The 15,698-nt window shown below is 41.4% G+C and overlaps 1 protein-coding gene across 8 annotated transcripts in view; it reads left to right on the forward strand.

Annotated features, from left to right (window-relative positions):
- RUNX1T1 (RUNX1 partner transcriptional co-repressor 1) overlaps window positions 1-15,698 on the forward strand; it is a 151,160-nt gene that overhangs the window by 103,901 nt on the left and 31,561 nt on the right. For all 8 annotated transcript variants that reach the window (XM_083517312.1, XM_083517310.1, XM_083517306.1 and 5 more), the window contains 3 exons: window positions 11,080-11,330; window positions 13,710-13,795; window positions 14,181-14,376. In XM_083517312.1, coding sequence (XP_083373438.1) covers window positions 11,080-11,330; window positions 13,710-13,795; window positions 14,181-14,376 — 533 coding nt within the window. The remainder of the gene's footprint in view (window positions 1-11,079; window positions 11,331-13,709; window positions 13,796-14,180; window positions 14,377-15,698) is intronic.

The following is a 15,698-nucleotide window of genomic DNA, read 5'->3' on the forward strand; positions in this document are numbered from 1 at the left end:
GTCTTTTGTAGTCCCAGTCTGAACTGTTCCATCTTTCACACAGTCACAAGATTAGCACAGTCCCTCCCTGGGTGGAGGGAGCGGGAAGCTGAACTCGTTTCCCAAAAGCCTGTCTTCTTCTGGAAGGGTCTGCAACGGTTAGCTCCTATGGCAATCTATTCTGCACAACAAAGCCAATTCTGTATGGCAGGTTTGACCATTCAGGTTATGAAGAGGATAGATATTGTAGTGGTTTTTTTGTAGTGGAGTAGGTCAGGTTCCTGGCTCTTAGCACCACAGGGTGGGAGAAGAAATTACTACAGATGGTCTCAGGAGGGCTGATGGTACCAATGCCATCCCACTAAGGCAGGTCCTCTGTTGGCCTACAGAGTCTTCTGGTCCGTAGCAACTGATGACATCATCCAGATTCCAGACTCTGTATTAGTAGCCACTCTTTTGATCACACTGCTTTCTGCTGCAAACCAGATACTCATTTCAAAAAAGATGAAACTTGTCCAAGAACTTGCATACAAGGTGAAGCCAGTGTTTGAGCCACAGAGCACAAAACAACTCATTTGGACCTGCAGATTTTGTCCAACTGAATGCCCTGTAGCATATTTGATACAATCGCATCTGCTGTTCTGTATTTAGTCGCATCTGCGAGTGCTCTGGTGACATCCCATTGCACTGAGGCGGGGTGAATTTATTGACAGAGTTTGTTGCAGAATGCTGGGCTTTTTATTTCGATAGAAATGTAGTTGGTTTTTATAGTTGGAAGAGGGCAGGATAAAAATCAAGTTAAAATAAATTAACTAAGTTATGCTTGAATGCAACAGAATGTTCCATTATCAGTAATCAGTGGAGAACTCTGCTTTTTCATGATAAGCCTGAAGGCACAATTTGCCCCTAAATAATTAGGATTATAATGGAGCTCTGTTCACGGGTACTAGCCAACAAATTGTTTGGTTTGTTGCATGCACATTTAAAGTGGCTAGCAGATCATTTGGATTCCAGATATGACTGTCACTGTCTCTGTTTCGTGTTTTTGTCTTAAGAAAACATTCAGTATAGGCCAGGAGAGGGAGAGATGGTTTATATTCTGGTTTAAAGAGCTGTTTTCCAGCCATCTATATCCCACTCTGGCTCCCTGGCTCACATATAATTTTCACTGAGCTGAACAGGAATGCTATATAGGGATGCTGTAGTTGCTCCCCCTAACATGCCCCAGCACTGCCTGCGTGTAAACGTGGTAAAGGGAAAACAATACTCAAGGACTCTCTCTCCCCAAATGAGTCGACCCAGACCCTGGGTCCTTCTTCGTGTGCCTCCTCCATGAGGGGTCTGGAAGGTGTCAACATGAAAGCAGGCTTTTTCTGCTGTGGATCCCCGCTTGTGGAATCCTCTCCCCAAGGAGACTCACCTGGTGCCTTCTTTATATAACTTTAGGCACCAGGAAAAACAATCCCTCTTCTTGACTAATTAAACAATCTATGTCTGGCTTTTTAAACTGTGGAGAGCTATAGTTTTGTTTGTAACTATAGCATGCATTTTGTGGTTTTATATTGTAAACCACCCTATGATCCTCGGATGAAGGCTGGTATATAAATTTAATTAAATAATAATACTAGTAATAATAGAGCCTACCAGAATTCTGTGTAAACTATTGTGCCTTCAGTGGACTGGGTCAGGCCCTCGTATTTTTATTTTATTTTTATCTATAGAAGATTGCATTTGATTTCTTGGCTCTAGATGACTTTAAGGATAAGCCACAATGTTTTCCCTTATGCTTTCAATTTTCCTTGTTCTTACGACTAGTAGTTAGTTTCCACTTTCCGGCTTATTTTTAGCGACCACAGTTTACTCCTCATGATTTTTAAAAGCACTGTCCTATGACTCCTTCTGAACAAGCATAAATCAAAAGAGAAGGAAATCAAGTTCAGATATCTGAGCAATGTTTGGCACAGGCTCCTGGAATAGCTAGAAGGGAAACTGCTTTTATTTAATCAACAGCAATTATAAGTAATTTAATTGTTGGTGTTCACCTTTTAAGCTGAGTTCAGTATAGATGATCCATTTAAATATTAGACATTACACTGCCATTGTCTTCTGGATAGTCAACTCCGGATGTTACAGCACACCAAGATTACTTGAATACTTGAATAAAAGAAGCAGGGAGAATTCTCACCCAACTGGATCCAAAGTCAATTAGGTCATGACATGGCCCAAGATGTCACAATATTTATGCCATAGACTTATCTTGCAATTTGAGAATCCAAATTAGTCAACCATATGGAACCATCCTTGCAGGGCAAAACATAGCTAACTTCTTTGAGGTTTCATTACAATCTAGGAGTATATAAATATAGTTAGTTAGTTAGTTAGTTAGTTAGTTAGTTAGTTAGTTAGATTGATCAATCAATCTTACTGAACAAAAGGAGTTGTGATAATCTTTTGGCAAATTTAAATTATGGCATTGAAATTGTTCACTGATTTCTGTGTCACTGCCCAACTTTTCCCATTGTTATGCATTTTCCATAATGTGTTTATCCTTGTTTAGGCAAGCAACATAAATTTCAGTTTGATTTCTAACTCTGTGCTTGAGTCTGGAAATACTACAGTTTCTAAAAACATGCATGTTGGTGTTAGAATATCTGTTCACAATGGTAACCTGGTGTTTGAGATGTCCTAGTCTTGTTAGAGGCTGTGTCATAAAATAAACCCAGAAGAGAATGTCAGGTACTGGGAAGTTTTTTTTAATATCTACCATTGGTGGCAGCACTGGAAGTCTACAGTGACTTGGATCCAAAGATTGGAACGATAAAATGTATTATCAGCATTTCTTGAACTCTTGCACAAGTGCTATCAGAACATTTCTTGTATTGAAGCACTATAGTGCTTTGGGGTTTAGGGTTAGGCAAACCCGTCAGTTTTGGTACCTGTTTCACATTTTTCCAGACTTACATTTGAGATATCCATGTTTCTGCATCAATCTGCAAAAAAATAGAATAGAATAGAATATCCTAATGAAAATTCTAGTACACTTTCCCCCTAACATAAACCTTTTCATGTGCAATTTTGCCTACCATACATATTTTTGAAAGCATTTCCCCCTAATATAATGTATTTTGCATATTTTTCACTAATAAGTGCTCACTTTCCCCTAATATTTGTATTTCTATTTGGTTGGAGAACTGTATCACAAAATTCAGAGAAGTGCACGTTTTAAATAGCTGCATTTTGGTTCACATCTTGTTTTGGGAGGTGTGAATGCCAACCAAACCAAATTTCTCCCTCATCCCTAATTAGAGTTTTGTTGCAGCATGAAAAACCTGGTGAATAAGGCAGTTAGTAAAGGTAAAGGGACTGCTGACCATTAGGTCCAGTTGTGACCGACTCTGGGGTTGCGGCGCTCATCTTGCTTTATTGGCCGAGGGAGCCAGCATACAGCTTCCGGGTCATGTGGCCAGCATGACTAAGCCACGTCTGGTGAACCAGAGCAGCGCACGGAAACGCCATTTACCTTCCCGCCGGAGCGGTACCTATTTATCTACTTGCACTTTGACGTGCTTTTGAACTGCTAGGTTGGTAGGAGCAGGGACCGAGCAATGGGAGCTCACCCCGTCACAGGGATTCGAACCGCCGACCTTCTGATCGGCAAGTCCTAGGCTCTGTGGTTTAACCCACAGCGCCACCCGCGCCCCTGAATAAGGAAGTTACAGGCTGCCAAATATGAACTTTAGTGAGCCATAAAGAGATTTTGGAAAGAGCTCGTGCATAGCATTGCACAAGGGTTTGCAGAGACAGAATGACTCTCGATTTCTCACGCAGTGCTTTTCTACTAGGCTATAAATAGTACTGCCATGAAGAATTTCCCCTAACAGAAACAAACCACTCTATCCAAGCCTGTGTTTATGATTTTCACCAAGCTGAAGAGGTATTTTAAAGATGGCAGGCTGCATAAGTCTGATGCTGCAGTGTATATACTTGATATCCTTCTCTTCCTCCTACTGTCTCAGCTCAAACAGGTTTTACAGGTTCTGTAGTGCTTCAAAACCTGCAAAACCTAACTACAGCTAGGCAGAAAAGCTGAGAAGTATATTCAAGTTGCCGAAAGACTACCATCTCCGTGTAAGCTAAATTGCATGTTGTTCCATTCATTCTGGGTCCAGGATATTTTGAAGAGAAACTTCTCCCAGATGAGCCTTTACAGGTATAAAGATCTTTCAATAAGTCCTGCTATTGTGTAGGAAACAGGACCTTTTCGATAGTGACACATTCTTGCAGACAGCTGCTCCTATTGAAGTGTGGAGACTTGGCCTATTGAAAGCCGTTTAATGCCATCAAGTTGTTTTTATGATACATTTGTAGATTCCTTGAGATGCATGTGGACAGCGACTCATAAATTAAAGAGAACAAACAATTTGAAGGGGTAAAGCTTAATTCTGCTTGCTGTTCTTGGTCTTAGCCAATTTTTGCGACTTTGGTGGATTTGGAAATTGTTACTATCCAATATTGTATTTAGATGGAATGCTTGCATTTAGACATTATAATTTTTATTGATTTTAAGTTGCTAGTGAGAACTGCCCCCCCCACTTTAAAAATTGAGCAGGTGGGGTAGAAATTAGTTAAAATAAAGCTAATAAATCCCACCCTTCACCCTTCCTTGGTGTGAAGGGCTGCCTGTTCAATGAAGGCTGAAAAAAGGTGCAATATTCCTTGTTCCTGCCTTGTGCATGTACCCACTCTTACCATAAAGGTTTGTGGACAACCAGGAAAAAACATATAATACAATTAATATAATATACTATAATTTAGTAACTTAAATATTATATATACCCTGGTCTACTCTAGGAGCAGCCTGCCAACAGAGCTCTGTGTTTCACTGAATGTTTTCTTGGTGCATATGGTCTGATACGGATGAGCAGCCACAGTGAGATTTTGGAGTCTATTAAACTAGCTCATTAAAAAGATCAATCTGTTTCTGCAATAATACTGGGAGCCATCAGTCATTGAATGAGAGAAGAGAGTGACACCTGAGGAGACAACACACTCACACACATATATGTACATATATTTCTTTTTTTATAACTGCATAGCATGCCAGATGAAAAATGCTCTCCTCACTCTATAAATGACTCCCCCCCCCCCGACTTCTACCCTATTTCGGGAAGTGGCACAATGACTTTTCCATCACATTTGGTCCAATGCTTTTTATTCTGTCTCGTGCCAAGGAACTTATATGTAAAGAATACATATGTAAAGAATATAGTGAAATTGATACATATATAACTAGCCCCTAAGTAGTATATATTAATTACCTAACTTTCCAGATACAGCATAATGAATAGCAACAATGTGCATGTGATTGGTTAAATCGCCTTGCTTTATAAGAACAAAGGAAATATGTCAAAGATGAGGCAGCTTTATGGATATTTGGGATTCATTTACTGAATTTTGTAACCTGAGGCTGGAATCTTGTACCTACGTAATTGTCAGTAAGTTCAATTGCACTTAATGAGACTTACTTCTTAGGAGACATGCATAGCATTGTGCTGTGGATATATTTATGCCTAACCCAGGGAGAACTGAAGGCAGAGAAATAACCAAAAACAAATCCCTGCTGGGTTTGCACCAGCAATGTGGAAGATGGCAGAGGTTAGCAACAGTGTTTATCCAGTTTCCTTTCTTCAGTTTCCAGTTGGTTGTGCTTTCCCCCAAGATCTTCCATTTCAATTGGGTACAAAATTTGTCCCAAAATTAGTTCAAGGACTGGAATGCTACTCCACCCAGCCCCATTCTGGGGGGGTGTAAATAAATTGGCCATCCACTCAGTGTGTGTTTCCTTTTAAGTTCTTCACACTCTGCTTGGGTGTCATCAATTTGGTGGCATCAACAAACCTGGCCACCTCATTGTTCACTCCTAATTGCATATCATTTATAAACAACTTTAAAACTACAGGTTCCAGTACAGCTTCTTTCTTCCCTCCACTTTGAGAATTGTTCATTTATTCCTGTTTGCAATAACCAGTCCTGCTAAGTTGAACGAGACAAAAAATCTTTCTGAAATCCAAGATTACAGTGTCTGTGAGACCGACATACTGTTGACACACTCAGAGAGTGCTAAGGTTTAGAGAAGCAGGACTTCCCTTTGCAGAAGCCATGCTGATTCTTCTTTAGACATGTTCTCCTACATGCTTGATATGACAGAATCTTTAATAATGTGTTGATAATATTTATCTTTAATAATGTGCTTCTCTAATCTACCCATAAAGATGTTAACATTAAGCTAACTGGCCTGTAATTTCCCGGCTTCCTTTAAAAAACAGGTGTTACATTGGCTACTTTCCAATGTAACACCTATTTACATTGCTAGTATGGAAGCCAATTTTAGAGGCAAGTTACATATTTTTGTTAGAAGATCAGCAGTTTCATATTTGATTTGTTCTCTTGGGCGGATGCCATCTGGTCCTGGCAATTTGTTCTTTTTAGTTGCCAGTAAGCCTTAGAAGATCATCTCTATTTGTCTCAGTCCTTCAGACTATCTCCTCAAAAAAGTCAGCCTAAGCATAGGTTACCTACATCTTTCGCAGCAAAGACAAGCACAAATTCCTTTCAGCCTCTCTGCAATTTCCCTGTACACCTTTGGCAGAAACTCTTTTATCCTGTAATGCTCAACTGCCCCACTGACTAATTTCCTGCTTCTGACCTTTTTTTGATTGTTGGTCTTGGCAATAAGAACAATTATTGTTGTGTTGTTTTCAGCAGTTCTCAGATTCTTTTTTTTTTTCACTTGCCTTATTGTCAACATACATTTGTCTTTCTTCCAGAACATTGTGTGCTCAGAACACTTATCCACAAAAGTGGATGTGCAATTTCCATAATGTTAAGATATTCCTGTGTCGTTAATTGCACACCGTTGCACATTTTAAAAGCACCTTCATTCGCCATTTGATTACCTTGTAAAATACGCTATTGTTCTATTTGCATTTTGCCAACAAGAATAAGGTAGCATTACTCAGGCTCAGTTTCTAGTGAGAAATTAAATAATCCTTCCCAAGCTCCATAGGTGGACAGCAGTCACCTTGGCAATTGTCCATAATAACAGTTCAAATATATTCTCCATACATCCTCCTGTCTACTGAACACCCACTACACTTGAATTTGGAAGCTAATTGTTTGTGAGGGGTATTTCATCCATTTCCTACAGATCTAAATCAAATGTGGATTAGTGGCTGCTGTCCCTATCCTCTCCACCATATTTTTCACGTTCCTGTAATGGAGATGTTCTTTGGCCTTGCATTCTGCTTCAGCCAATCAGAAATGTGCCCTGCAACTTGTGGGTGCTTTGTGATAGGACACCTGTTTTGAAAGCAGAAGGTCTAGGTTCAATCCCTGACGCCTCCAGTTAAGCAGAACAGAGGACAGATGATTGACTGCCAGTCAAGTTTTAGGTCCCAGGCACATGACAACTATTATTTGCTTCTCTGAGCATGGGCAGCATGAATTTCCTTCTTATTAGCAGACTGAGCCTAACTATGGAGCTTGTAATTACTTACAAGATAAAAATAGAACAGTAGTCACTTTTTGATGGTCATCAGAGACAGCGATGGAAGTCACAGCCAAGCTTAACTGGTGCGTTGCTTTCCATGCAAAGGCACAACAGCCCCAGTGCTGATCACCTTTAGATTAACAGCAGAACATCCTGCACATTTTTGTTTTATTCACCAACCCTGCAGCCTGCCTGAGACTTTTATTCACGTGTGAATATGCAATTTTCACTTCAAGCATGAAAAATAACAGCTTTCACAGCATCCCTGTTAATTATAGGTCTCCTTTTAAAAGTCGTGCGTGACAAGGTGTTAAGAATATTGTCTCAGTAGTGGTCACATATAAATCATTTCCACATTACAATTTTTTTAATGGTTTGGGCAAGTTGGTTCCAAAGGATAGAAGTTGCATTCCCTGTCTAAGTCATAGTCAGGGAAAACCTACAGAAATCAATTGGCAAGTTAGTCATGACTTGCATAACTCCATTTGCTGGTGTGGATACAGGATGTTCGCCATGCGCTGTAGGCCAGACCGTATAACTAAACACAGGAGATTGGTATTTGCGTTGAAATAGGCCACAACTCTATTGATTACAGATTCTAGTTGGTTTGGCCAAGGCATTAGGTATGAATCTAATATCAAGCAGCCTACCTGCTGGTTGATAAACCAACTGAGGTAAGCCCTGAATTGGGGAGCTGCCCCTGACATGCACCAGGTGCCGTGACCTTGCCCAGAGTCAGTATTGGGAGATCTGTTTTGGCCCATTGGCTCCCGATGTGCTCCCGGACAGAGTCACCCCTCCTAGACCCCTTTAACGGGGTACCTGCTCAGTTAAGGATCCAACCCAATGTCTTATCTGCCAGAGTTGTGACAGTTGCTATGAGGTAGGCAAATTCCTCCTGGGCCTAAATATGGTGGCCAATAAACCATAGGAAGGGCCCGTTCATCCTGCCCATTCACCTCCTGGATGGGTGTTTGGCGAATCCTGCAGTGATCATCCAAGAGGGCAACCCACAGCAGGCCACCCCCTGAAAAACAGTGGGAGTATCTTCATCTTCTCCCCCCAGTGGCCCGATAGGTCCATGGGACAAGATCCAGCTGGCATCCCAGCATGGCCGGGAAGGGGAGACACCAAGCATTTCTTCCCCCACTGTCCCACCATGCGGTTCCAGAGCCGTGCCGTGGCTGTGCCACGTGGTAAAGGCTGCCCACCTGGAAACCCAGGTCAGTGGTATTATTTCTGCGGGTTTGCTCTGAGTATAACAAAATCAGATACATCCAATGTATGTTAATTGAAGTGGTGTTTTTATTGGTTTGTATAGTTTATTTATAGGTTTGTATAGAAATGGGAAAGCTTCCAGGTTCCACAAAAAATCTGCATAGATGAAAGTTAAGATTCGGGTACCTTCTGCCACTTGTAAGCCAGAACAATAAATAAAGCATTTTTAAAAATGCTTATTATCCTTATGTTTTGTAAACAGTTTGTTATCTGCAATGCAGATTTTTCAGTCCATTGCAATCTAGTTCCATCAGTCTAAGTTGGGCCAATCAAATGCACAATCTTAGCTACATGATCTCCTCTTATCACAAAAGCATGTGGGGGGTTTCTTTTCTTTCAAAGGTAAAGCTTTCATTTCTGCTAGTGTCGACAGGCATATCAAAGGTAGAATTGTCCACCACTCCCTGGGTAATAGCAACTTAATACAATGAGAAGAGGGAAAAGCACAGAAAGTTCTCCAAGTAGCATAGCAGTATGTGCAGTAGGATGGCAGCAATCGTTTTGTTTGAAAGGATCCAATTTCAGAAAGCAGCATGACCATTTTAAAAGTACTGTTGTATAAACATTTTATGACATGGTTTCCTTTCAACCCTGTGCTTTTACTTTTTCCGCCTATCATGACCCATGTAGGAAAAGTTGTAGTCATATCAACAGCAGTGGGTTTCCCTCCCCCCCCCCTGCCCACCTGTGCTGTAGTTGCTACTATACAAACAGTTTAAGAACAACCATTATATATGGGGCTTCCAAAATGCATCTGCAAAATCTCTGAAATGCAAATATGGGAATGTGTTACGGTTGGTAGAGAACTAATGATATTCCCCATGCAATATTATTATTATTATTATTATTATTATTATTATTATTATTATTAGGCTATCATAATTGTTTTCCTCTAGAAATGTCTGCATGCTGTTTATTCGAGAGCTTTCATAATTCTGTAAAAGATATTGCTGCATTTTATCAGTAGTATGCAATTCAAATAAAGTGTTTCTATTTCTATTATATTTCTCTCTGGGAAAAAATTCACAGAATTCTCAGTTTTCATTTAAGGTTTGGTATATGTTTAAAGAACTGATCTTTCACTCTTACGAATGTTTTTAAAAATACCAACACTTTTAATGTTATGGCACTTGATAGTACTCTTCCTGATGGCACAGTTTTTGGAGGATTTAAACCCTTGTCAATAACTCTCTAAGTCTGAAAGAGATTTGTATCTATAGATTCCAAGAGAGATTGTAAAAAAATAAATAGTAGCAATGATCATTCTCCGATAGGAGATCATGACAACGTTATCAAGAAGCAAAGTCACAAATGAGCCAAATATTCTTGGCTATGTGCCCATGCATTGGGCAATAGAAGAAAAAAGTGACTCTAGTAAATTGTAAGATGCTGGCATGAAGAAAGGATTTCTACCAGTTTATGAATGTGGCTATTGCTCAGCTTTAAAGCAAAGCAGGGTACAAGCTGGAATAAAGGTGTCTGCCCACCTTTTAGTGGAGTCTGAAATAAATGTCTACGATGAATAAATGTATTTCATCTACTGTATATGCTATGAAAGTTACACTCACCTTCCCTGTAGGGAGGAAATACAGCGGACACTTGGGTTGCGAACGTGATCTGTGCAGGATGCATGTTCGCAACCCGCAGCGGCGCGTCTGCGCATGTGCAGTTTGCAATTTGGCGCTTCTGTGCATGAGCAAAGCGCAATTTAGCTCTTCTGTGCATGCGTGACCACTGAAACCCGGAAGGAACGCGTTCCAATACTTCCGGGTTTCAGCGGGTCCGTAACCCAAAAAAACGCAACCTGAAGCGTCTGTAACCCGAGGTATTATTAAAATAAAAAAGTTCCTTCCAGTAGCACCTTAAAGACCAACTAAGTTAGTTCTTGGTATGAGCTTTCGTGTGCATGCACACTTCTTCAGATACACTGAAACAGAAGTTGCCAGATCCTTCTATATAGTGAGAAGGTGGGGAGGGGTATTACTCAGAAGGGTGGTGGGAATGGGTGATTGGCAGATAGCTGAGATGAGCCTGTTGATGACTCTTAACGACTGCAATAGGTCTTGCAGGAAAAGGCAAGGGGTGAGAAGGTGAAAAATGGCTTAGTCATGTATAATGAGATAAGAATCCAATGTCTTTGTTCAGACCAGGTCTCTCCATGGTTTTAAGTTTGGTAATGAGTTGCAATTCAGCAGCTTCTCTGAATTCTCTGATTGTAACTCTTCTCTGATTGTAACTCTTTCACAAAACGTGTTGCCCCTTTTCTTCTTTAGAACCAAAGAAAATGGCTTTGACAGAGAGCCTTTGCACTCAGAGCATCCAAGCAAGCGGCCCTGCACTATTAGCCCAGGCCAGCGGTACAGTCCAAATAATGGTTTGTCTTACCAGCCCAATGGTCTGCCTCACCCCACTCCGCCTCCACCTCAGCATTACCGTTTGGATGATATGGCCATCGCCCACCACTACAGGGACTCATACAGACACCCCAACCACAGGGACCTCAGGGACAGAAACAGACCTATGGGTAAGCAAAGCTCTTCCTCTTGGTTTGCTCTGCATAGACATCAAACTTCAGTTGCTCTTTTATGAGTAGAGAAATGTATAATACAGTCCTTGAATTTATCGCAGCGCATGTCTGAAGATGGGTAGGGGAGACAATCTCTCCGGTGAATTGCCCTGTTCTCCGCAACTGCAGAGTTAGAAAGTAAGAATGCGGAGTTTAGACCTGCTCTGCCTTTTCTACATTCCTGTTTCTGGGATGGCCAGAAATCACAAATGTTTAATAAATAAAAATATGTTTGATTAAAAGAAAATGCGGGTTCAGAAAGGCATAGAAATGTTTATTTTATTCTTATGGGGTGTCGCCCCCCCCCCCCGGTAGATGCATCTTTCATGGCCCGTTGAAATAAAAGGAAGTTAGACAAAACAATATATATATATATATATGCTTTTTTTGTACGTCTTCCATTTAATTCCACATCAATTTGCAGTGCAATTCCCAGGAATTTGTGCCCTAAGACTGTATTGACTTCCATAAACTATTGACAGTTGAGATGCCCTCTTGCCACTCACTTCCATTTAATGCCATTGTTTTAGTTATAGAATCATTGTTTCAGTTGGGTTTTTATTTTATGTTTTTGGAGCAGATCATAAGTTGAATGCCAACGTGTTCTAGAAAGAGACCAAGTCACAATCAGTGCTGGAGGATTTATCTCGGGTCTAGAAACTGGATAGTGGTGGAATAAGCATATGAAGCAATCTTATCCTGAGTTGGACCATTTATCCACCTAGTTTATTATTGACTGTCAGCACCTCTCTAGAATTTCAGACAAGGTTTTTCCCTAGCTTTACCTGTAGATACCAGAGATTAAATGTGCTCCATCATTGAGCTCTGTCATTTCCTGAAATAACTCCTTCAGGTGGAACAGAGGCCAGCAGATATAGACCCTTTCTTTCAGTTTTAAGCATTGCAGCAGTAAGACTACCTTAAAGGTAAAGGTAAAAGACGCCTGACAGTTAAGTCCAGTCGCGAACGACTCTGGGGTTGTGGTGCTCATCTCGCTTTACTGGCCGAGGGAGCCAGCATTTGTCCACAGACAGTTTTTCCAGGTCATGTGGCCAGCATGACTAAGCCGCTTCTGGCGAAACCAGAGCAGTGCACAGAAACACCATTTACCTTCCTGCTGGAATGGTACCTATTTATCTACTTGCACTTTGAAGTGCTTTCGAACTGCTAGGTTGGCAGGAGCAGGGACCAAGCAACGGGAGTTCACCCCGTCGTGGGGATTCGAACCACCGACCTTCTGATCGGCAAGCCCAAGGCTCAGTGGTTTAGACCACAGCACCACCCGTTAGTGGAAGGAAGCTCTTGCAAGGGGACTTTCCTGTCCCTTCCATCTCCCATTCCCCTCAAAATTATTTCTGGTGGGCAAAGAGACCATCCTGAATAGGGTGTGGGGAGCTGTTGGGGTGGGGTGAGGCATCTTGGTGAGCAGAACAAAACTTGCACTCCTTAGGATCCAGATCTAATGCACAGTGTCCCATACACTGTGGCAAAATGGCACTATAGCCAGAGCCACATTCAAGGCCAGTTTTCTGGAGCATAGCAAGGGACCCACCTATCTGAGAGACTGCCCCTCCCTATATTACCCAGTGTGCCAGTCGTGATTGGACAATCAAGCCCTTCTCTGTGGGTTGTCACTGCAGCAGTGGTAAAGACCCTGCTGATGGCTGTCATCAATCTAATGACTGCCATTAGCAGGGTCTTTACCACCATGGCCCCTAAACTTTGGAATGCTTGGCCTGTTACGCGAGGAGATCCTTGCCTTTATCTGCTTTTTTGCACAGTTGATTCTGTGGATGTATCACAGAGGGCTTTGTATGTTTCACCCAATTGGGAGGGGTAGTTTTCTTTCATTGGATGCCTTTTATTATATGATGTCAGCTGCTTTGAGCATGAGGGAGCAGTCTGAATGTGTTTTAAATAAATGAATGAATGAATTCTCTTTGCCCCCATCCTTATTTCTGTTTATTGATTGGACTGGAATGTGATATGCCTGCTCGTGTTCCACTTATCACTGTCTAGCAATGTTCTCTCCTCCTTATTGATCTCATAATACTGAGGATCAATGGGGCAAGCCTGTATTTTTTGTGTCTTTTTTATTGACTATCTACTTCTCCAGAACTGCTCTTGGGGACTTAGAAGGTCTTATTATACCTCAGGCCCTGTGATCTTATTCTGTGCCTCTTTCATTTGCTTGATGCTAGTATAATGGTTGTTCCTCATAACCAGGCAGTGTTGTGAATGCCTATAATTTATGGGTATACGTGGAAAATTAAATTATTGCTAGTTGACTCTTGTATGTTATTAATATTTCATTGGGGGGTTGCTTGTTTTTGGCAGGGTTGCATGGCACACGTCAAGAAGAAATGATTGATCATAGGCTAACAGACAGAGAATGGGCAGAAGAATGGAAACACCTCGACCATGTAAGAAATACCTGTGCATTTTTGTGTCTCAATAGATGTATAAGTAGATTGCAGTCTCAAAGTAATAAGCATTATGAAATGAGTACTATTTAAATTATTCAGGGCTCCCCAAACAGCACAAGAGAAACTTGCTCCTTGATCCATATATACTTGTGGCTTGGAGGATTTCTTTTGTATGCCATCTATTTCCTCCTGTAGGTAACCAAAGGTTAGGCCGTTCAGTTTGTCACATACATGAAGTAATGAGCACACGGACAAAGTTTATGACTTGGAAAGGACCAGTTGAAAGGTCTTCTCAGATTTGAATTCACTAAGTAAGTTTGGTCAAGGCCTGGGAGGAGAGGAATGTTTTTGCTTCTGACACCTTTTCCTTTCCGACTTCCAGCTTTTAAACTGCATCATGGACATGGTGGAAAAAACAAGGCGATCTCTCACTGTGCTACGGCGATGTCAAGAAGCTGACCGGGAGGAACTTAATTACTGGATACGGCGGTACAGCGATGCAGAGGATTTAAAAAAAGGCAGTGGTAGCAATCACTCCAGGCAGCAGAGTCCAGTGAATCCAGATCCCGTCCCTTTAGGTACTGTATCTGCGTTAAATGGAAACTTGTTGTTGTTGTTTAGTCATTTAGTCGTGTCCGACTCTTGGTGACCCCATGGACCAGAGCACGCCAGGCACTCCTGTCTTCCACTGCCTCCCGCAGTTTGGTCAAACTCATGCTGGTAGCTTCAAGAACACTATCCAACCATCTCGTCCTCTGTCATCCCCTTCTCCTTGTGCCCTCAATCTTTCCCAACATCAGGGTCTTTTCCAGGGAGTCTTCTCTTCTCATGAGGTGGCCAAAGTATTGGAGCCTCAGCTTCAGGATCTGTCCTTCCAGTGAGCGCTCAGGGCTGATTTCCTTAAGAATGGATAGGTTTGATCTTCTTGCAGTCCATGGGACTCTCAAGAGTCTCCTCCAAACTTAAAAGAGTTCATATATTTTTTTACAATGCAGTGCTCCTTAGAATGTTTCTCTCCCCAATCCTGCTTTCTCTCAGTCCTTCTATTTTTGTTGTTGTTTCTCCCTTTCTTTAAAATCACCAATGGAAGGGGAAGTGGTACTGAAATGCAGCTTCAGCTTCATCTGCTTACTTGAATTAGGCATATAAGCCTGTACAGAGGTACCTTGGTTCTTGAACTTAATCCGTTCTGGGAGTCCATTCAACTCCTGAAACCATTTGAAAACCAAGGCACAGCTTCATATTGGCTGCAGGAGCTTCCTGCACTCAAGAGGAAGCCGCATCAGACGTTCGGCTTCTGAAAAACGTTCACAAACTGGAACACTCACTTCCGGGTTTGCGGCGTTCAGGAGCCAATTTGTTCGGCAACTAAGCCATTCAGAAATCAAGGTTTGACTGTATATGGAACAGAAAAGTACTAAAAAAAACAGAGAGTGGAAACTGGTAGCCAATATGACAACTTTGGATGCCATTCTGGTCTTACTTAAACATTTCTTTTTCGGCTTGCAGAATGGTAAAACCTTTGCCAAGTGTGTGCCATTCTTCTGTGGTTTTTGTTTAAATCCTGGTACCAAGTCTCTCCTGAGAAAAGCAATGAATATATTCATTCTGTATTATCTTTTAAATTGTGCAGTTTAACATTAGAGGAGTAATGCCAAGTCAGTGTGGTTGTGGTTGAGAGGAAGGCAGGCCAACAATTGAATATGGCCTCAAGTGTAACTGGTACACTGTTGCAGTAGGTACTTCTCCAGCCAACAGTGGAACTGAGGGATCATGGCCATAGTCATTTTTTAAAAAAAAAAAAAAACTTTAATCAAGGCCATCACAAAATATAAATATTGCTTTTGTGTGCTCTCTGTATTTCAGATGTCAGAGATCCCCCTTTGTCATTTTTAATGAG

This window comes from Podarcis liolepis (genome assembly GCF_965112155.1).
Source record: "Podarcis liolepis genome assembly, chromosome: 8".
Classification (NCBI taxonomy): domain Eukaryota; kingdom Metazoa; phylum Chordata; class Lepidosauria; order Squamata; family Lacertidae; genus Podarcis; species Podarcis liolepis.